The 24,241-nt window shown below is 41.5% G+C and overlaps 1 protein-coding gene across 14 annotated transcripts in view; it reads left to right on the forward strand.

The window, feature by feature from the left end:
• Window positions 1–24,241, forward strand: part of LOC147026448 (focal adhesion kinase 1-like) — a 168,193-nt gene that overhangs the window by 36,558 nt on the left and 107,394 nt on the right. For 11 of the 14 annotated variants that reach the window (XR_015058348.1, XR_015058349.1, XR_015058351.1 and 8 more), the window contains 5 exons: window positions 8,585–8,602; window positions 9,356–9,412; window positions 18,410–18,519; window positions 20,031–20,115; window positions 22,799–22,899. Coding sequence is in view for 8 of the 14 variants with exons in the window: in XM_085881878.1 (XP_085738004.1) it covers window positions 8,585–8,602; window positions 9,356–9,412; window positions 18,410–18,519; window positions 20,031–20,115; window positions 22,799–22,899 (371 nt within the window). In the remaining 6 variants the exon portion in view is untranslated. The remainder of the gene's footprint in view (window positions 1–8,584; window positions 8,603–9,355; window positions 9,413–18,409; window positions 18,520–20,030; window positions 20,116–22,798; window positions 22,900–24,241) is intronic. The other 3 variants (XM_085881875.1, XM_085881877.1, XM_085881879.1) reach the window with 3 other exon arrangements.

The raw sequence follows: 24,241 nt of genomic DNA on the forward strand, positions 1-24,241 counted from the left end.
ATCAAACCACACCAACAAGCTGGGTCAAGCTTTTTTGGCACGCTTTGGTTTGGATGATGCATTCATCTTGATTACAATTTTCTGAAATATTCATTTGAAAACCCGTCCTGACATAACGACGATAGTTTGTTTGTTTGTTCATACAGGCATTATAATTAAGTACAAAAGCAAAAAGAACACCTTCATCAGCCTCCCCACTTCCCTCGGCTTGTTCCATAAATCCACAACTTTTGCTCAAACTCCATGACATTGTCTCGTTTTTATTTTAATTTGTCCCTCTTCCTTTGTGTCCATGTGGAAAGGTATATGCTTATCGTACAGTGTGATTCGTACGTCTCTCCCCACCCCCATGCATATTTTTTCAACCCTATTCAAATTTATCATATATATATATATATATATATATATATCAATAAAATGGAAACAGACTTTATATATCAAAAATTATATGATGATGTCATTCTGCACTGCCTGATTGGTAACAGCTGACTGGTGACGTGGAATCATTCAATCACATGCTCACACCATCTGTGAGATATTAGTAACACTTAACCTCTCTCTTTCTCTGCTATTTAATTATTTTTTTTCTGAAATATTAAAGTCTATATACGTTTTATTGAGACATTGTATGTATGTGTATGTTTATATAATCCATATTGTAACTACATGGGATTCATAGAATGTTTACCACGAGCAGTCTTGAGGGACTTGGTGTGAGCAGGATTGCCCAGAGGGGGGAGGCAGGTGGGGTAACTACCCTGGGGCCTGGACCTAATGGGGGTTCGTAATTATTCCTTCAATTTTTTTTTTGTTTCATTTAATGATTGTTTGTGATGATGAAACACCCGGGGCAACTTTATTTTGTGTCTCCCTCCAAGCCACTCGGAGTGATTTCCCCGGCATGCCATTGCCATGGACAGTGACACCCTCCCTCATAAAATTTACTACTGTGGGAACAATTTACATAATCACAATCGTGGTAATGACTTAAATGTATGCAGGAGTGATGGCCGCACCCTATCGGGGTGAAGTGTGTTAAGCGAATCAGCATATTTTGAGGTGAATGTGTCCACCAGACGTCCACCAGACGTCCACCAGACGTTCACCAGACGGCGGTCTCCTTGGGTTAACCTGAGGTGGTCCCTTCGGGTGGGTGCCTGGAATGTCCTATCCCAAAGAGAGGATGATCACCTGTCTCTGTTATCATCTGAGCTCAAGCGTTTGGACATCGGGATTGCAGCTCTCTCTGAGGTTCGGAGACCGGATTGCGGCGAGATAATGGTGGGTGGTTACACCTACTATTGGTCTGGTCGCTCTGATGGTTACCATACCCAAGGAGTTGCTGTAGCTGTGTCCAATAAGCTGACCCCAATGATAATCGAGGTAACACCGGTCAACGAGCGTATTATGAGATTAAGGATTCGTCACTCCTTAGGTGTCATTTCCCTGGTCTCTGTTTATGCTCCGACTGAGGCGAGGGATCTCACCGTGAAGGATACATTCTACGCCACGCTCGAGTCTATGGTTGATCAGTGCCCCAGACGAGATACACTTCTAGTCTTGGGGGATTTCAATGCATCGACTGGAACTGATAGGGACGGTTATGAGGTGTGTGTTGGTCCCCATGGGTCAGGAACTATGAACCAGAATGGCACTAAGTTCCTTGACTTTGCAAGAAGTCATGGACTTAGGGTGGCTGGTTCATGGTTTCAGCGCCCACAAGCTCATCGCTGGACTTGGTATTCCAACGCTGGCGGTGTGGCAAAGGAGATTGACCATGTCCTCATTGACGGTCGTTGGAGGATGATCCAGAACTGGAGGGTCTACCAGAGTGCTCAGTTCCTCAATACTGACCACAGGCTTGTTGTAGCAACTCAAAAGCTGCACCTTAAATCCTGGAGAATGGTACCATCCCAGCCGAGGCTGGATGTTGCCAAGCTCAGGGATGAGAGAGTAGCTGAGGAGTTTGCGAACAGGCTGAGTGGACACTTGGGGGGTCTGGGTGCTTTGGGGGGTCCTGAAGAGTTGTGGAGCGCCTTCAAGACCACCGTCCTTGATGTTGCCGGTGGATGCCTTGGAGCTCACCGCAGGGCAAAGAGGAATTTTGTCTCTCAAGGGACACTGGATACCATTGACCAGAGTCGCAGGGCCAGGCTGAATGGCAGAGCTGAGCTGTTCAGGGAGCTGAGGCGTAAAACTGTACGTGCACTGAGGGTGGACAAGGAGGCCTATGTGCGAGGAATCTGTGAGGGGTAGAGCATCACCTGTGGACAGGTGATTCTCGTCCCGCTTACAGGGGAATTCGCGCATTACGTTCATCCAAGCCCATCCCTCGGAGCACTACAGTTCGAGCAGAGAGTGGTAGGCTCTTGACAGAGGAGTCTGAAGTGAAGGCCCGCTGGGCCGGTTACTTTGAGCAGTTGTACCAGGCTGATCCCCCAACTGTCGAGTTGGACGTCAAGGGTGTTACAATCCCTGTTGCTGACCCTCGAATCAACTGTGGTCCACCTACGCTTGTGGAAACACGGGCTGCGGTGAACCAGTTGAAACGGGGCAAAGCTCCAGGGATCTGTGGCATCCATGCCGAACTTCTCAAGGCTGGTGGAAATGCTGCACTCGTGTCGTTGCTTGCAGTTTTGTGCTCTGCCTGGAACACAGGCATCATCCCAACTGACTGGAAGAGGGGCCTTGTTGTCCCTCTCTGGAAAGGGAAGGGTGATCGCCAAGACTGCAACAACTACCGAGGGGTGACGCTGCTCTCAGTGCCGGGCAAGGTCTTTGCTCGGATAATTCTCGATAGGGTTCGCCACCATCTGCTTGAGCACCAGCGTCCAGAGCAGTCAGGCTTTAAACCAAAGAGGTCAACGATTGGCCGTATCCTTGCACTTTGTGTCCTCACCGAACGCAGACGAGAGTTTCGGCAGGGGCTGCTTGCAGCCTATGTTGATCTCTGTAAAGCGTTCGATTCAGTGAATCGGGATGTCCTCTGGAGGATTCTTGGTCTTCGTGGGGTGCCACCAAAACTGATCGATCTGATGTCTGAACTCTACTCTGGTACTGAGAGTGCTGTGAAGTGTGGTGGTACCATCTCTGACTTATTTCCAGTTGTTACTGGAGTTCGTCAGGGATGTGTACTTGCCCCCACACTTTTCAGCACTTGTATGGACTGGATACTAGGGAGGATGTCGGAGAGATCAAGTTGCGGTGCGTCATTTGGGAATATCAAGATCTCGGACCTTGACTTTGCAGATGATGCAGTCATCTTTACGGAGACTTTAGACATCCTCTTGGGGGCCCTCGAGGTGCTGAATGAGGAGTCGGAGCCGTTGGGTTTACGGGTTTCTTGGGTCAAAACTAAGATCCAGGCTTTCGGTGACATCTTGGATGCTGCTGTCCTGTCTGTATCTGTTTGTGGTGAGGATGTTGAGGTCGTGGAGAGATTCACTTACCTTGGCAGTGATATTCATGTCTCTGCTGGCTGCGAGTCAGAGGTCAATAGACGTCTGGGTCGGGCCTGGGGAGTCATGGATTCACTGGATCATGGGGTGTGGCGCTGCCGGTACCTGTGCGGGAGGACGAAAGTCCGAGTCTTCAGGTCCTTGGTACTTCCAGTCTTGCTCTATGGGTGCGAGACTTGGACTCTGACCAAGAATCTGAGACGGAGACTTAATTCCTTTGGTACCAGGTCTCTTCGGAGAATCCTTGGCTATCGCTGGTCGGATTTTGTGTCCAACGAGCGGTTGCTGAGAGAGACTCGGATGAGATTTGTTACCTGCATAGTCCGTGAGCGTCAGTTGCGGCTGTATGGACATGTGGCTCGTTTTCCTGACTCTGATCCTGCTCACCAGATTCTCTCAGCGAGGGAGTCTCATGAGTGGAGGAGGCCAGTGGGTCGACCACGTGCCTCATGGTTGCAACAGGTTGACCATCATCTCAAGGAGATGGGGATGGGCCTGGCATCTGCCTGGGGGATGGCCAGACGGAGGCCCCTGGAGTACCGGCAGAAAGTGGACACAGCGATGTGCTGTTCTGGCACATGCTCCCATACCTGACCTGACTGAATGTGTACAAATTACACTTTGACAATTTTTGATGTTCACTCAATATTCACAATATCAAATAATTATGTAATATGTGGGAAAGTTTCGATTTCCTCTGTTGAATGGTTTTCAATGTACACTCTTAACAAAATGCAGACATGTCCGTACATACGAGACCGATTGTTTAAACCCGGTTTTCACTTGGTGAGTGGTGGCTAATAACAATATAAATCGCACTCATGAACTGTATAACTGATAAGAGACGTGACAAAACACTTACTGACAGGAAGGCACATACAAACAAAAGAACCATCATTATGTATTCACTCCTGTCTGTTTGTCTGTCTGTGAGCAGGATATCTCAAAAAGTTTATGGACTGATTCGGATAAAACTTGGTGGAGAGTTCCAGTGTGTGTCAAGGACGAACTGATTCGATTTTGCTGAAGATCTGAATCCGTTTACCAATTTTTAAAAAGTGATTCTTCACCATTAAGAGAGGCCAAAAAATGATCTAGTATGATGTCTCAAACAGTTATGGGTGGATTTGGATGAAACTTGGAGAACGGGGTCGGCGTCATGGGGGGGGGGGCATTTGCAGACCATGCCCTCCCCCCAAAATGAGTTATTGTGCTTCCCCCCCACACCCACCCGCAGGCCAAGCCTTTGGTACCAAACTTTGCTGTGTGTGTGTGTGTGTGTGTGTGTGTGTGTGTGTGTGTGTGTGTGTGTGTGTGTGTGTGTGTGTGTGTGTGTGTGTGTGTGTGTGTGTGTGTGTGTGTGTGTGTGTGTGTGTGTGTGCGCGTGTGTATGTGTGAGAGACGAGAGAGAGACAGACACTTTGCAGCATGTTTTTAAATTGGAACTGGGTTGGTGTGTTGGTTGTTGACGGCAAACTCTTATTATCAAGCATTTACATCATAGATTGAGTTGTCGAACGGCAGTTCGTGCCCCCCCCCCGCCATTACCCTAATGCCCCCTGATTAGATTTGTTTTGACGTCGAGTCTGTTGGAGAATAAGTTGGATATAGGACAAGAACAAGCTGGTTAGATTTTGGTTAGGCCGGATCTGAACAGTTGGCTACAAAACGTAAACTGTTCAGTCTGTCGGAGGTATGCTCTCCACCGAGTGCCGTTCTCGTTCAATTTGTGCACGTCCTCTCATGAGCCCACGTGATAACCGTACGCTGTTCCACAATGTGCTCACTCACGTCCATTAGTCTCCTACCAGTAAGAAAACACGATAGAATGGTGTTTGCTATTGGTGGGCGACAAGACCTCTGGACCATCCTGGAATGCAAACCCTTTTTGATTGTATATTGAAAAATAATGACACACCATTTAACGAAGTTTTATATCTGTACCATCAGCCCAAGGCATACTTTAATGTTGTATGGTATGAGCTCTTTTATTTAAGTAGTACAGATACATCCTGTCTGCTTCACATCCCATCTGAAGTATATCATGCTCTGTGGAGCAGAACCTCTGCTGGTACAATACCAAAACTTAAACAGTAGTTTTGTCGTAGTGTCTGCCTCTGCCAGATATCAAATCCGGAAGAAGATGACTTTGAGCCAAGCTCACGACTGCAGTGCTCATATTATTATATTCCTGCCCTCTTGTATGAATATTAAATTATTATATTGTAATATTGATCTCGATTGTATGTTGATGAATCTTGAATTAAACAGTAACTTATGTTGTCCATGGCAATTTGGTTACTTTTACCTCCTCATTTCCTTTTTCCATTATTGTTGAAATTGTTTACTTGTATTTAGTCGACTATAATTCCTAGCTATCTGCTCATGTCTTCAACCACCAGTTGTGCTGCAGCTCATTGTTTTACATATGTACATTTATTTATTTATTTATTTATTTATGAAGTTGTACATAAATCATTCGGAACCATAAAAACGGGAGACGTCAATGCATTTTAACATGAATTGCAAGGATATTTGTAGAGAAGGAACAAATCCACATAGTTTATGGGATTTGAACCTGGGATTTAAGCATCATGAACCATTAATTCAGATTAACATTAAACAGGCCAACCCATTAAAAAATCGATAGTTCCACCAATAATTTTCTGCAATTGATGTTTTTCTTGAATTTTTTTTTAATTTCTAATAGTTCCACTTATTGTGGTGGCATGATTTCATGCTTCCAACTGGCTATGATCAAAGGTGCATCGCCACTGCTTCCGAGTATGGGGGGCACCACTGATGCAATGCCCCTAATTACTAGTTCACTGGTATTCATTTTGCGACCTTAGAAGGATGACAAGCTGAGTCAACCCCACCTGGTGTTAATTCAGCGGTGATGGGGCTTGAACTCAGGACCCTAAGATCCCAAGCCTGCCACCCTAACCTTAAAGCCAATACCAGGCTTTGTCATTGATTTAATCCATAAAATGAAACCACAATGGCAGCCGTTTGCACTGACTAAGGTCAAGAAAGTGCTTTTGTGACCTGAGCCCAATTGGGCAGGCTTTTGGACGGTGATGAGCGATGGATGCATCTCCTTTACTGAAAGCACTCATGCAATCTTTCATTGTTTATGGCAAGAAGCAAATGTTCTGGTATGATTTTTCATGAACATGAATTGAGTGCATGAAAATTTAAGACATGCTCCATTAAATATATCTGAACAATAGAAATATTAAAATTATATGTGAAATGGTTATATCTCCCTTACATACACTAAGACTCTTTAGTGGTTTGAAAATGTTGATTGTGGCTCACCAATGAACCTTGCCATCTCGTAAGAACCTTTCCAACCAGACAGGTTGTTTCCTAACAATGCAAAAATTCCTTTTGCCTATCCACCTGTAACAGAAACGTTGTCAAACAATAAAACCGTTTTAAACCCGAGCAAAAATGAATACCTGTGCCACTGAAGGTGGACAGAAGTTATGTTTTAATGCTGTTTGTCTGTCTGTCTGTCTGTGAGTAGGACATCTCAAAAACTTATGGAGGCATTCGGACAAAAGTTGCTGACAGGTTGGGTGTGTAATGAGGTCTAATTGATTGGATTTTTTTCCAAATACGAGAATTTTAAAATGATTCTTCACCAATGGGAGATGACCAAAAACGAAATATGGCAGGATTTTTCAAAATGAGGTGGATGATTTGGGTAGGTGACAAGAGCAAGCCGATTAGATTTTGGTTCAGGTCCGGATGCAGATGTGGCTTATCAGTGGGATACAACACGTATACTGTTCAAACTGGTATGTGCTCTATCGAGTGCCGTTCTCATTTAGAATATGAAATTACCTTTAGCAAAATAAAGAAATCTTGACGCACAAAAGCAGTCCCTCCATGAAAATGAAGGTGGGTGAAAAAAAGTTTGTAGACTGCCGAATCTGGGCATTCGTCCAAAACCGATCACATCTCCCTCTTTCAAACCTCCTAACCCCTCATTAAATTTTCTCTTAAGAATAACTTGCACTGAATCACAAAATATACACGATCTGTGAGTTTTCACATCTGTTGAAAACCGTAACCCTTGTCGATCACATCTTGGACAGACTTCAAAATATTCGATGTGAATTTTATTGTCAATTAATATTGATTCAGCATCTGAGAAATTCATCGTATTTAATTGGTGTGTTTGTTTCAGCAGTAAGTTAAATAGCAGTCATGAAAATATATTCAAATAGGCCAGATCAAAAACTTGCATGAATTCCAAAATTACCTGAACATGTGATTCCACAGCTGAAGGTGGTGATGAGAAGGCATCCATGATGAATTGCCAGGCTTGTGGTCTCACAAAGAGAGAGACGTCAATGACGCCACTGGCTTATGGGCTGTGCACCTCGAGGTTTTGAATAAATACCCAGATTGTGGGTTTTAACGGTAAACCACCTTTGCAAGGCTATGTGCAGAATGTGTATCAATCACTTCCTCTTTACTCATGGCTTGCTGTGTGTGTCAATAACATTTTACCTTTTAAAACCATTTAATATAATTTTTAACCTGGTTTCAACAGGTTTCAGGTTAAAAAATTTTTTTTATTGTTTTAAAAATTGTTTCAGGTTAACAGGTCAATATAATTTCCCTGTCCCCTTGGAACAATCTTGCTGACTGCTTAATTATTGGGTGAACCACAATCGACATTTTCCATACTACTATTGTTCTTATTTATTTTTGTTGTTTGTACTTGCTGTTGTAGTTTGGCCACTTAGACAACCAGCTTTAAAAAAAAAAAGTTGCCAAAATGCAGAATATTTCCTCTGATCATAGAAGAGTTGAAATTGCCTCATTTTTCAACCATCTGCTAATTACATTTTACGACGGGAAGAGTGCACAAACGTATTGTAAAATTAAACAGTAACTTATTGCCTCCGTAAAACCTCCACTCGTATTGCTTCAACCAGCTCTGCTTGGATGACTGTTTCATTTCCCTGTAGGCCCCACTGGCACACGGTCAATGGCACGCATTGATGATATAAGATAGTGACACATTTTTCACTTTGCTCTAAAATGATGCAATCTCTTCAATCCTTTTTTTTTTTTCTTCCCCACCTTTTCTTTCTCCCTGTACACAGTGAGCAGCAGCAATGAAGGTAATGGCATTTCATTGGTGCATATTCACAGGGCTTTTTTATCTTCTCTAATCTCAAGCTACTCCATCTTACACCATCACATGTCACATTTATCCTCCACACGCATGGAGGATTGCCAGTGAATCCTCTTTGGATTGGAGGATCCACACGCATGGAGGATTGCCAGTGAATGCCAGTGAATTCACTGCTTGGCAGTGCCAGCATCCCATTTGTTTGCAGGCCACGCATCGAGCTGTTGATGAACTTTTAGTGAAATGATGGGAGGATTGACTGTGAAACCAAAGTTCGGTAATTTGCACCACTTCCTGTAGGTTCACCTCATTCAACATGAATGACTTTATTGTATGAGTGCATGATATACAGGCATTTGGTTAAAATTCCTTCCCACTTCCATAATCTACCAATCCGGAAAATAGCCAGACAAAGACCTGCCCAAAATCTATGTGCTGGAAAAGTTTTGTCCTCTCCACTTCAGCATTTCTCAAATGGAAGTCTGTTGTTACCAAGGACACTGGGTTTTGTGGCTTCCTGAAAATACCTCTCATTGTAAAGCACATTAAATGCTTAACATCAAGCATCTTGCTCTTCCATTGAGTGTTTAAATCTCTCTCTACCTCTTGCCCCTACATCCAAACGAACATCATGTCCATTCTACCAATACATGTCTCACGTTATGCTACATGACACTGTCATGTGAATAGCAAATTAAATGCAATGCTCAATTTGAACCCCTTGTCGTGTGATATTTTCCAGAGACTGACGATTATGCAGAAATCGTGGATGATGAAGAGTTTTACCTGTCACCTTCCAGTAAGGGATTTATTTTGAATCTCTTTACAACTTCATTTAGATTCCACTACATGTGTGCACACATGCTAACACAATTTGGGTAAATTCCACTCTCCAAATAAAACAAAAGTTTGTTATTGCTTTTTTGTTGTTGCAAATACTTCGATCTTTGCTTCTAAAAGAGTTTCTTGTCGTGTCTATATTTGGTGACTTGAGGGAGAGATTGTGTCTATGCATTGGCATGTTTATAGTTTAAACTGCGGATAGAAGGGAGTCTCGTACATTGCATTGTAAAGACTTAGGAAAACGGGAAACATGAGAGTAGATGGATTGGTGACTGCAAAGAAGCCATGGGAAATATGATGTACAAAAACAGATCCCCTTAATTAATGCAGCACAGGAAATGCAGGGGGTGCATAAGATGGCTACAGAAGCAAATTTTCTGGAAGGAAAAACTAATTTGGGAGGGTGGTTTGGGTTAATGGGGAGAAAACATGATTTTGGATAGGGCCTGTGGGATGATCTGAGATGATGTCGAACAACTGTTTTGAAGACTTGGAGTGAAGAATGAGATTGAAGAGAATGTAAAAGTTGGTTGCACAGGTGGGGAAAAAGAGCAACGAATGGGTGAAGGTGAACACTCATTTTGGGAGTTTCACCAGAAGAGGATTGATGCACCCTTCAGAAAAAAATGGGTGGGGGTGGGGGGGACGACAAAGAATAGAGAGTTGAGAGGGTGGAAGGTGACGGAGATCACCGACTTGTCTGTGATTGCAAAGTGATAGGCACATACTCAGCTTAATCGTGGGATATTCCAATAATCTTGAAGCCTTAGTTTCCATGATGTCAAGCTGAACAATGTGTGAGGCATGGATGCCAGACCAGATGGGAGAGCAATATTCCATTAAGCTGCAGAAGAAGGCTTTGCAGGTGGATAAGAGTTCAGGTGTACCAAGGAAGGACTTTTCACGATGGAGGATGCCAAGTTGGTGACTGGCTTTGGAGGCCAACTTTGAAATGTGGCACGTCCAGGAAAGATAATGATGGCTGAGAGTGAGACACAAGAAAATGAGTGACTAAATTTCTTTGAGAGGGTTGATAGGAAAGTTGATGGGAGGGTTTGCCATCAGCTCAGTTTAGAGATAGAGGGAGCAAGAGAGGTAGAGAGAGTGTGTGGAATTTCTAAGGATTGAAAGACTTATTCAAAGTTTTAGACCAGTATGTGATTTTTTTTCAAGGACTGAAGAGAGGGAAGAGACTGCTGCCTGTCTTTCTGAAGGATAAGGAATGTCACAGAAGAAGGTAGGGTCATCAGCAAAGAGATAAAGAGGATTTCCCAGAGAGTCATAAAGATTGTTGATGAAGATTGGGAAAAGGATGAGGCTGAGAACACTGTCGAGGGGTACTCCAGTTTTGACTGGGAGAAGACATTATGGGATTCCATTTACAGCCAGATGTTGGCTATAGTAATGGGAGAAGTCTGTAACCCAAAAGTGGTTGGTCTTTGATGCCATAGGTAGATAATTTGGAGAGTAAGGCAGAATGCCAGACTGTATCTAAAGTTCGAGATATGTCCAGAGAGATGGCCCTGGTTTCATGTCTGACATTGAGGACCTCCACCATCATTGGAAGAGTAGAAGCAGCATGTCCAAGGTGGAGTGACCTGGTCTGAATCCAAATTGATGATCGAAGATGAGGTCATCAGAGAAAAGGAATGATTTTATATCAATTGCAATGATGGATTCCATGACCTTGCTGATTATTGGAAGTAAGCCATGAGATATTTAATTTAGTGGATGTGTTTTTTGCACCTTTTTAATGTAATGCAGTGATATTGGCTGTCTTCCAAGTAGAAGGAATATGACCGAGGGTAAATGTTAGGGTGAAAAGGGCAGAGAGAGGAAATGCAAGAGCAGCAGAGCGTGTTTTTAGGACACAGAATCCAGAAGCAGTTAGGTGTGACTCGGTCGGGTGGAGTACAGAGAGAGAGGGGCTGAGGATGCAATATTTGGAGGCAAACACAGTATTGAGGCATTTGACATTCTTCAGAGTGGCATGATAGAGATATATATATATATATATATATATATATATATATATATATATATATATATATGTGTATATATATATATATATATATATATATATATATATATATATATATATGTGTGTATATATATATATATATATATATATATATATATATATATATATATATATATATATATATGCGTACAGTGCCTATAGAAAGTCGACACCCCATTTCAAAATTTTCACCATTTGTTGCTTTATAGTCTGGAATTAAATTACATTAAATCAGACTTTTTCCACCTTTTATTTGCACATCGGAACCCACTACTTCCAAGTGAAATACAAATTCTACAAATTTCAGAAAATTAATTAAAAATACAAAACTAGAATATATTGGTTGGTTAAGTGTCCACCCCCCTGAGTTAATACTTCGTGGAAGCACTTTTGACAGTAATTTCAGCTGTGAATCTGTTGGGATAGGTCTCTACCAACTTTGCACACCTTGATTGGGCAATATTTGCCCATTCTTCTGTACAAAACTGTTCAAGCTCAGTCAAGTTGCGTGCGGAGCGTTAATGGACAGCATTCTTCAAGTCATGCCACAGATTTTCGATTGGATTTCTGTCAGAGCTCTAACTGGGCCACTCAAGGACATTTATATTTTTGTTCCTTAGCCACTCCAGTGTAGCTTTGGCTATGCGCTTTGCATCTTCGTCATGCTAATAGGTGAACTTCCATCCCAATTTCAGCTTTATTTCAGAGTGCAGCAGGTTTTCCTCTTGGATTTTTCTCCATCCATTTTCATTTATATCCTGACAAGTGCTCCAGTCCTTGCTGATAAAAAGCATCTGCAGAACATGATGCTGCCACCACCATGCTTCACAGTTTGGATGGTGTTCTTTGGGTGATGTGCTGTGTTGGGTTTGCGACAAATGTAATGTTTTGCATTTATGCCAAAAAGTTCCATCTTGGTTTTGTCATTTCACAAAACTTTTTTTCCACATGGCTTCAGAATATCTGGAGTAATTTTTTGCATACCTCAAATTGGACTCAAGGTGGGCTTTTTAAGTAATGGCTTCCTTCTTGCCACCCTACTGTACAGGCCAGGCTTGTGGAGTGCTTGGGATATTGTTGTCACATGCACTCAGTGACCAGTGTTTGCCATAAAGGCATGTCACTCTTTCAAAGTTGTCATTGACATCTTGGTGACCTTTCTAATCAGTCTTGTCCTTGCTTGATAAATCCAGTTTGGAGGGACTCCCTGATCTAGGCAGGGTGTTGGTGATACCATACACCTTCCACTTATTAATGATTGTCTTGACTGTACTCCAAGGGATATTTGAGTCCTTTGAACTATTTTATACCCATCCCTTGATCTGTGCCTTTCCACAACTTTATCCCGGATGTCTTTTGAAAGCTCCTTGGTGCTCATGGGTCTTTGCTGTGAAATGCACTACCCAGCAGAGGAAGCCTACAGGAACAGCTGAGTTGATTCTGAAATAATGAGAATCATTACAATGTAACACAGATGGAAGCCAAATCACTTGGTGTGTAATTTTGAAGGTGATTGTTTACACCTGAGATAATTTACAATTGCTGGTATAAGGGGGTGGACACTTATCCAACCAAGATGTTCTATTTTTATTTATTTATTAATTTTCTGGAATTTGTAGAGTTTGTTTATCACTTGGAAGTTGTAGGTTACGGTGTGTAAATGAAGGTGGAAAAAGTCTAATTTAATGCAATTTAATTCCAGGATACAAGGAAACAAAATGTGTTAAATCTGAAGGTGGGTGTAGACTTTCTATTGGCACTGTAGATATAGATGGGGTCGTCACATTTGGGAGGATGGCACAACACACAGACAAATAAGTGGTGGGAGTGGAGGGGAAGTTGCAGTCATAGGTACTCCTGTGGTTTCGGAGGTGTAAGAGCAGTTACGGTGAGTGAGAAATGGACTTCTTGATGTACGGTGCAGCTCCACCACCAGGACAGGTTTCAGGTCGATCAAACTAGAGGAGACAATAGCCAGGCAGAGCAAATAAGGAGTTATGGATGTCATGTGGGAGAAAGGATTCTGTTAAACAGAAAATTTCCAGTTTATTAACAGCAACCTGAGTTTTTTTTCTTTTTTAGCATACATTGTCGAGGTGAGCATGAAAGCTACATGCAACGCACAACAAGGGGGGCAGGAGACAAGAGGGGTGGGAGAGAGGAAAAAACAGTGGGGAACGGAGACATTAGGAGATCTGTGGAAGGAAGAGGGATGGGGCTGGGAACACGGGGTATACAAGATGGACACTACAGGGACTTTCAGGAAAGAAAGCAGGGAATTTGAAGGAGGTATGTTTGGGGTGGATTAACGGGGGTAGAAAAGATCGTGGTTTTCGATGGGGGAAGATAAGAGGAGGTGGTGATTAGCTGTTTTGACGGTCTGGAGGGGAGAATTGGATTGAAGAGAATGTGGGATTTATTCCAGAGATGGGGGAAAAAAAGGAATGAAATAGTAAAGGTGAGCAGTGATTCGTGCTTTTGGTATTTTTTTACCAGAAGGGGGTTGCTGGCGGACCTTGAGTGCCCTGTAGAAATATGGGGGGGGGGAGCAGGGGTGAGGGGAGGAACATATCGCAGACAGAGCATGGGGGGTAAGATTGGAGAGGAGGGGTAGAAGACAGAAAGACCACCGAACTGCCTGCGGTGAGAGAGTGAGAGGCCCAAAGACTCAGCCTCACTGCGGGAGATACCAATTATCCTAAATGCCTTGGTTTCCACAGCATGAAGCCAAGAAAGGTGAGAGGCACGAGCACTAGCACAGAAGAGAGGGAGCAGTACTCCATCAGGCTGTGGGCGAAAGCTTTGTATGTGGTCAGGAGCTCAGGTGGGCTGAGGAAAGACTTTGCACGATGTAGGATTCCCAGTCAGAAACTGGTTTTGGAGGCGAGGTTGGAAATGTGGCTTTCCCAGGAAAGATCATGGTAGATAGTGAGAAACAGAAGCTTGAATGAAAGGACTTCTTCCAGAGGATTGTTGAGAAAGAAGATGTGGGGGCAGTGGGGGGGGGTTCCAAACAGTCCTTTCAGAGAGACATCATGAGAGTGTGAGATTTTTCAGGATTTAAAGACATGTTCCATGTGTTGAACCAGTTTGTGATTTTTCCAGATCTGCAGAGAGGGAAGAAGCTGCTGCTTGTCGGTCTGAGGGATGACAGATGGTACGGCAGAGGGTGGAGTTATCAGCAAAGATAAAGAGTATTTTCCAGAGTCTGAGAGATCATTGATGAACACCAGAAAAAGAACAAATCCCAGAACGCTGCCTTGAGGAACTCCAGCCTGGACAGGAAGAGGGGATCAGAGAACTCCATTTAGGGCCATATGCTCACTGCAACAGGAGAGGAAGTCTGCAAGCTATGAATGGAGATGGCCTTGGATGCCATAGGGAGAGACTTTGGTGAGCAGGGCAGTGGGCCAGACCATGTTTTGAAGCATGTGACATGTCTTGGGAAATTGCTCTGATTTCATATCTGACATTGAGTACCTCCATCCATTGTTGAGTTAGCAGAAGCAGCATATCCAGTGTAGAGTGGCCTGGTCTGAAACCAAATTGATGATTGGAAATCAAGCCATTGAAAAAGAGGAAGGATTTAGTGTCTGAAGCGATGATGGATTCCATGACCTTGCTGATGATTGGGAAAAGGCTGATTGGTCTGTAGTTGCAGGGATCTGTTTTTGCACCTTTTTATGCAGAGCAGTGATGTTTGCTGATTTCCAAGCAGATGGCAGATGAACTTGAGCAAATGAGAGGGTGAATAGAACAGAGAGCGGGTGAGCAAGAGCAGCAGAGCAGGTTTATAGGACATGTGGGCTGATTCCGTCTGGACCGGTTGCAGAATCTGAGTCGAGGTTTGATAGCAAGCTCTCCACCTTGTCAGGAGAAAAGGATAAAAAGTCCAGCGAAAGCTGGGTTGACTGGGTAAGATGGGTAGAGAAAGCGGTGGGTTTTGGACACAAGATTTCGATGCAAACACCGAGTTTAGGCATTCAGCCTTTTATTGAGAGATGTCAGAATTTTTATTTGGGAAGTGTTTGAATTGACAGATGTCAGGTTGGAATGGATTCCTCGGATGTTTGAGGTCCACGTAATTGGGGACAAGGTGGTAGGAGCTGCTGATAGGACGTAGGGATGTGAAAAGTAACAAAGAATGGGTATGGGGCGGGTGGAAGCAGGAAGGATTTGGGGAGGTGGCGAAGCCATGAGGGGAGGGCCAGGAGAAAAGCTGGGAGTAGAGGAGCGGTTGTGTTGGGGGGGGGAGGGTGGACAGAGAGGTAAGCAGTCTGAATGAACTGAGCCTTTAGAAGTGAGGAGTTTTTAAGAAATACACCTTGTCAAAGAGAAAAGGAAGAGATTTTGATGAAGAATAAGAATGAATGAGTTGTTCTTGATGGAGTAAAACGTCGAGTAAGGTACATTAAAATACAGTTTGGAAGCGTTTTTTATTATTATTTTTTTATTACCCTCACCAAAGGAGAGGGTTTTGCATTTGTGTCCGTTTGTCTATCTGTCTGTCTGGAATGTTTTATCTACAATCTTAATTATCAAGGGATGGACAGGTGTGCCTCACAATCATATATATATATATATATATATATATATATATATATATATATATATATATATATATATATATATATATATATATATGTATATATATGTATATATATATATATATATATATATATATATATATATATATATATATATATATATATATATATATATATATATATATATATATATATATATATATATATATATATATATATATATATATATATATATATATATATACATATATATATACATATATATATATATATATATATATATATATATATATATATATATATATATATATATATGGAGAATTGAAGATGTCAGCCCCTTGCTCACGTGACACAAACCGACGAGCTTGCATCAGTTCAAAGTGCATGGCAGGGAAGGAAAAGTGAGAAATGGAAATGGTGCATGTGTCAGTGTGGTATTGGGAGAGGTGCAGTGTATGTGATATAAGCTCAAAAGGAAAAGGTGTGAGCTGCACATCAGTACCTTGTCCAGATGGATGAAGAGGTTAATCATTGATTGCTCTTTGTCGTCTCTTTTGTGCTTCTCAAGTAGACAAATTAGGGGGGGGGTAGAGACAGAAAGAACAGATCATGTTTGGCAGTATGGAGCCACTGCGCACCGAAGTACTGCACGTCTGCCATCTATCCTCTAGACCATTTGGTCCACACCATTCATATCTCATACAGACAGGCAAGCAGGTTCAGATCTCATCCCGTGCAGGCTCCTGGGTGCGTCGAACATGCGCCAACTCTGGCACGCACTGTCTTTTATCGGTGCTCAGATGGGGCATGTCTTCAGGGAGCAGAGGTCGTCACAATGCGATTTGATCTCTTGTGTGTCGCCTCCAATTGGCACACATGAGCAGTCATTGACGGGCAGCCTCACCCACTCGCCTCATCGCATCCGTCATGTGGCTTGCTCTTGGCTCTGCAGCTTTCCCTTGTACATAGGTTGCACCATGGTGCATTGAAGCATATACAGTGCATTGTTGGTATTGGTTACGTGGAACTAATATCGTCTTTGAATGTGTTTCAGTGTAATTGTGGTGTCGGTGTGCTTGTGGTGTGGGAAGGTGCAGTGGGGGTGGGGGGGAGAGGATGGGAAAAATAATTTGAAGGGATTGAGAATGGGAGGTATTTGAAATGGACAAAATTAAGAGGGGGTTTACAGTGTTCAAGAGGTAAAGGGTCAAGGTGGGGAGGTACCTGACAAAGTCCATTTACTAATGAAATAGCTAACTTGGGAATCCATATTTATGTGTTGAATGCTCAACCCTGGGGTCCATTTCCGTAACCGCAACAGTATGTGCAATTAAAGTGCGAGTACATCTATAAATTATGTATAATTATAATGTGAGTACATCTATAAAGTATGTGCAATTATAATGTGAGTACATCTAAGTATAAAGTTTTAAATTGAAGAATAACACAAATAGTAAAACACAACATATCTTATCCAGCAAACTATAGCTTTAGCTTTGATGAACCGGTCAGAGCGAGAGCTGATCAGTCGTCCACGGAGGCCAAACCCCAAATCTTCGATTTATTATTTCCCCAAATCTTCCAGCTTCTATTTATTATGTTTGCATGATCGTGGGATGTACCCTTACTTCTGCTTGCAGTTTGCAAGCATACTCCACTAGTGTACATATCTATGTACTGTCCATATACTGTATAACATTAAAGTTAACTTCTGGCTCAATTTCAGTCTGTGAAAAACACAAAACCAGCTACCCCCAGTGCTCGTCATCCTTCAGGATTTATTAAATAAATGGTCAGTATTGAAGAAAGTAAAAAACTGAATCCCAGAAATATATGATCTGTTTTGTTTTATGTCCATTAATTTATAGTATGAACTGATTTTATTTTTGCAATGATCCATTTTATTCTGAGAATTCATTCATAAATTCCAGAATGTTTTCTGTAGACACACAAAGTTATAAAGTGAACAAGACATGTGGGAGACATTTATTATTATTAATATTGTTTTTAATAAGGATTGAATTTCCTTTGTTGATGAAAGAACTGATGTTGGCCGAGTCTTTATTTCCTGAAAAATGAAGGGATGAGACATTTTCCATGCACAAGCTGTAAAATCATTGTTCAGCTTCTAGACATCTTCAGTATTTTAGACAACCCTGACACAGAACAGATGTGCATATTTTAAATGGCTCATTGGTTTTGGTTTTTGCCAGTCATGTGGATGTTGCATCATAAATATTTCAGAAAGTGCTTTGCCAGCTGTGTCCGTGGGTTGTCAGTTAAATCCTGACTCTACATCTTCTCACTGTAATTGTGAATTGTCCAATGGTCCGAGTCTTTATCCTTTTCTTTACCCTTTACCCTCTCCTTCTCTTCTGCCTTACTGTTTCATGGCCAGAACGGCACTTTGAAATCTGCCGTGAGGATGTTGAGCTGGTGATGTGCATCGGAGAAGGGCAGTTTGGAGATGTGCACCAAGGGATCTTCAAACGTGGGGTAAGTGCTCGATGGGGGTGATGTTGGCTCCAGTTTTCATTGTCAAACGCCAAGTGCTAGATCAAATATCTCACAAAGTGGAATGCATGATTAATTGCCCACACCCTGGAAAACTCAATATGGAGGAAAGGGTTCTGAATCGATGTCACAACTAGCGACCTTGAATTCCAAGTGAATGACGCACCCTGAAGAAGAATTCAATGTGGAGAACCAAATTGCCTGAGGTTCGTAACTTCAATTGTGCAATCATTGTCCCATCATGGAGTCGTGTGTGTGTGTGTGTGTGTGTGTGTGTGTGTGTGTGTGTGTGTGTCACAGTCTGGAGGCTAATATTAGGAAACATCTGTTGGGTGTATACAGAGATGTGGTTAAACAAAAATAATCCACTTCCCTTCTACTATTAGAATCCACTCTGTGGGGTTTCTTCCTTCGTTTAATTTTAAGTTCATTGCACAAGGGAATTATTAAAGCAGAATAATAATGATACTTGATTAAATACATTATATATATAAAAATATATATGTATATATATATATATATATATATATATATATATATATATATATATATATATATATATATATATATATATATATTCTTTTTTTTTAAAAATTTTTACATGCTTGTGTAAAATGTCCAGGACAACATGATCAAGTAATTACCAAGCTCTTGCTGTCAATAGTCTTATCTCATTAATTGATACAAATACCCAAGAAATGCCAGTTTGGTGCAGCACAGCATTCCAGATGGGAGATTAAGCTTAATATCCAATTTGCATCATTTAGAAATGTGTAAATGAAAAACATCAGCATATAGTTCTTATATGAGAGTAAATTAATGCTTGGGGGAGCCTTAAAATAGCACTATGCTTTATGTGAATTGGGAAGATTTATTTTTCTTACTTTACCTCCTTTCTTCTCTGTCTTCCTAATGATCTGAAAAGATGATACTGAGATATTGCACTTGCTTTTGAGCTGTTTAGTGTGGGTTAAATCTCGGCCTGACAGTCAGATTCGTGCTTGTCATTGCAAACTGTGTTGTCCCATGAATGGACTTTAAGTTGGGTCTCCCACCTTAAGAGGAGATGAGTTATCGCTGGCACCTTGAAAAAAACATTACAAATTCATGTCCAAATAACCTTCTGTTCAATGTCAAGCCTGGTAAGCCTGTTGGTGAAAGACTTGGGTCAAAACTTTCCCAAACTGAGCCCACAAGGTGGGAATATTATGGGGTGTTAAAGTAGTGGAGTTTTTGGCATACATAATAAATGGAATGAACTGAACTGGGTAAATCAATAATTAAAAAATTAAATTCCAGTTCTCAGAATACATTATTGGTTTTGAACAATTCTTCGTCATGTTGACTCCATCAGATAATTTTCTCACATAATTGTGGTTCGTTGTAATAAAAAAAATCCACGTGTTGAAATGAATGAAATGGAAGCAAATTTTAACACAATGTGAAATGAGAATGACCAAGCATGTTGTGTTCTTCTGTCATCATTTCCCCAGGAGAGCCCTGGAGCTGCTGTGGCTGTCAAGGCCTGCAAGGAGGGCTGTTCAGAAGGCGTGAGAGACAAGTTCCTCCAGGAAGCTTGTAATGTCCTCACATTAAATGCCCCAACAGTACCGCTTCTCATCTCCACTTCAACATTATTATTTTCCTCAGTTCATGATGTTCCTGTGAAAATCTGTTTACACTATATTGAGCACATGTGGGGCTCCATCTTGTCTTGTTCAGTCTCTCTTGTAAATCAAGAAGTTTCAAAATTTTGTTTTCGGAATTGTTTGTATGGTTTTTTTCAACCTTGCATTAAGGCCCGGTCACACCTTGACGGTTTTAGCCAACGTATGCCGATTTTTGAATTTTTTTTCTAAAACACTGGCACACGTTGAATACGTTATGGGTAAGTTTTGATAACATTGAGAGCACGCTGAAAAACACTGCCATACGTCGTTGTACTTTTTGGTTGTCCTCAAATTTTTTCATGCTTGAAATTTCACGACGTATGCCGGCGTATGACTCACACGTTCCGCTACGCTGGCCACAAGTTGTATGCACGGTCTGCGATCGTTGACAGACGTCAACACATGCTACTTGTAAGTTAATCATAAGTTGAGACACGCCGAGGTAATGTTTAGCGTACCCGAAACATATTTCTAACCTATGATTAACGTGTTGTTGGCACGTTACGCGATCGTTACCACATATCGACAGACGTTACTTTTAAGTTACTCATAGGCTGAAAGACGTCGGTATAATGGATCGTCCTTGCGTCAGCGTCCACGGCCACGGCCAGGACCCTTATTTGCAGCATTCTTCAAACTTTGCTTCGGCATGACGAGGATGTTCACACTTCGATGTCTAGCTTGGCTATGATTCCAATTGTCCATCGGCAGCGTCTATTTAAAATAGTCGAGTTTGAGCGTTTTAACACGTTCAGAAGAAACGCTTCAATTTTCAAAACCCCAGCGTCAAAAAACAAAGGCGAGTGACAGCAATTTAAATCGTTCATTGTAAACAATAAAAATAGCTGAGTGGTACCGTTTAAAAGTCGTTGAGTGTAAAAAAAAAATCCAATTGTTGAGCACAAGCGTCTACTTTCAATAGTGGGGTTTGAGCGATTTAGCACGTTCAATAGAAACGCTTAAAATTTCCGAGCGCCAGCGTCAAAAAACAAAGGCGAGTGACAGCAATTTAAATCGTTCATTGTAAACAATGAAAATAGCTGAGTGGTACCGTTTAAAAGTTGTTGAGTGTAAAAAAAATCCAATTGTTGAGCGCAAGCGTCTACTTTCAATAGTGGAGATGCAGCCATTTAAATCGTTGAGTTTATCATTTAAATCGTAAAACGCAAGGACGATCCATCATAACCCACACCCTCCCCCTCACACTCACCTACTACTGCCAACATGAACAAACTACTACTAATACTACTACTAATACTGATACTGATACTGATACTGTTACTGCTGACATGGACATCGACTCAAAAAGGACTCGAAAACACTGTTGGGTTCCCCTTTTATGAGCAGCATTTTTATATACCAATTCCCAAAACCGCTGGGAACACGTCTTTATATGGCAGTTGTAACCTAGAAACACGTTCATTTTTTTTTTTGTCGACCGGAAGACGTCATTGGAATACGTCTACATACGTCGTCGATGTGTGTTGGGACTACGTAAAGAATTGGTTCAAAGCATGTCAAACATAAGTTAGAAATAAGTTTCGCGTAAAAAAGACATTACCGCGACGTGTTTCGACTTATGAGTAGCTTATAAGTAGCCTTTGTGGACGTGTGTAAGCATCCGCATAGCGTGTGTACAACTTATCCCCATCGCATGCGGAACGTGTGTCATACGCCGAATACGTCGTAAAATTTTGAACATGTTTAAAATTTCTTGACGTACTCTACTTACTACGACGTATGATAGCGTACTTTAGCGTTGTACTCACGTATACCAAACTTACTCATACCGTATTTGACGTGCCCCAACGTTTTAGACACATTTTTCTTCGGTCGGCATATGCTGGCAAGATCGCCAAAGTGTGACCGCGATGTTGACACTTCCATTTCTACAGCAGTTATGATTCGAATCGTTGTGCGTCAGCCTTTTAATAGGCTACGTCACGACATCGTCGGCGATGCGTGCAACGCGCTATGCCTAAGTTAGACTATCGTTGGGCATCGGTTGTGTAGGCCGACAACAGGTTCAGCATTCGTTGGTATAAGTTATCTATAACACAACGAAACGTTCTGTGTCCGTTACCAATGCGTTATACATAAGACCAAGTCGCTATGAATACGTCTGAATCTTTAAAAAAAAAAACATCAAAAGTTCAACGTAAGCCAGCGTTTTACATACATTTTATTACGTTGCCATCGCTGGCTAAAACGTCAAGGTGTGACCGGGCCTTTAGCTTGTCATGCTTTGATGCATTGCTTGGCAATTGCTGCAATTTGCAATCTGCGATCTGCAATCTGCAGCAGACTCAAACTTATCAAACCATGACCTCGTGGTTTGATAAATCGTTAATAACATGGGAGTATTGAACCGTGACTTGGTTTGAAATCTTAAGTTATTCATTCAATCTCAGTGCTCTAAATAGCTTTCTGTTTTTACACATTAGTTCATTTAATGCGATGTCCTCTTTGCTACAATACAAGTAAACCTTTGATTGTCAGTGAATATGATATGAGTGCAAAGCCCTCCCATCCCCCAACCCCAAAATGCAATTTAAAAGAAGATGTTGACATGCTGCTATTAATCTCCACAGACACAATGTGCCAGTTTGACCATCCACATATCGTCAAGCTTATTGGGGTTGTTTCTGATCATCCGATCTGGATTGTCATGGAGCTGTGCAAGTTGGGCGAGGTAAAGGACAATCAAACTCTTGAGCTGCTGTGGTTGGTCCTCGTAGGCCTACTTCTCCACCCAATGGCACATATAAATTAGCGGAAGTACCCAGCGTTGCCAGGGGAAATTCAATGCATATTCTCTCGAGGCATGAACATGGAAGTGTTGTTGTAAACTTGTGGAAAGCAATATTTTTAATATCAGGCACACGTCAAACCCTGTAATGATTAAATTTGTGTTGTTGACAACAAATCGGTACAACCTGAACATACGATCTTCACAATACCAATGACTCGATTTCTCCCAAGGAAAAAAAATGCAGGCAGTGTATTAGCACAATACCTGAACAAAGTCTGAGGGCCAATTATCTGATTTTAATTTTTTAATTTTTATCCAAATTAGCCTTTGAGCTTCCTCTGAATGAAAGAGGCTGTGCAAAGTTCGGTTGCACTGGTGCCTGCAGAGGCAGAATGCATGAATGTACAAACACACAAACAAACTTTTATATATATATATATATATATATATATATATATATATATATATATATATATATATATATATATATATATATATATATATATATATATATATATAGACACACACACGCACATACAATTCCCCTTTGGGGTTGTTGTCTTTTGAGAGCAGTCCAAGTTTGGTGCAGGCTTCATCAAAATGATATTTTCGTTGATTTCTCATTCCAACTCGATGACGTTCTGATGTCATTTGGTTATGCGAAAGAGGTCTTTGTTTTTTTTTTTGTTTTTTTTTCAATATGCTTCATGTACCTTTCATGTTATATATTGTCTGAATGCCCAAACATTCGTTCAATACTGATGTTTAGAATTCTTGGCTTACACGCTTGCCAAAAGGGGTTCTTTACTTTTGTAAGCTTCTTGGTCCAATTAACATTCATAGCACTCCTAAAGATGCTTCCAAATTGAAGAATTACTCCTGGTACTCTTTGGGCATTGCACCGACTTAATGTGAAGACCGTTGACAACATCAATACAAGGTGTTTTGGCCGAGTGATAGAATCACAGGTGATCTAATTCTCGAGATGGTGCAGCTCATACCCCTGCCCTGCACTGGACACAAACATTGAACTGTTTCCATTTCCCTCCTGTATCCCATCCATCTTCAAGCATAATACTCCATACTACAAGTTTAGCAGAAAAGTAATGAATGGAAAGGCAATTGCTTAAAGAGTAAACCCATGAGGTTTTATCATTAAGACACTTTTCTAGCTACCCTTGCAATAATCAATCTGATGATCAATTGTTGTTGATAATAATAAATCATAACTGTATCACATTGGGATGTTGATTATAATTTTCAAAAATAATAATTCTCATGG

Source organism: Eptatretus burgeri, chromosome 5 (assembly GCF_056783735.1).
Source record: "Eptatretus burgeri isolate ZD-2024b chromosome 5, Ebu_testis_v1, whole genome shotgun sequence".
Lineage (NCBI taxonomy): Eukaryota > Metazoa > Chordata > Myxini > Myxiniformes > Myxinidae > Eptatretus > Eptatretus burgeri.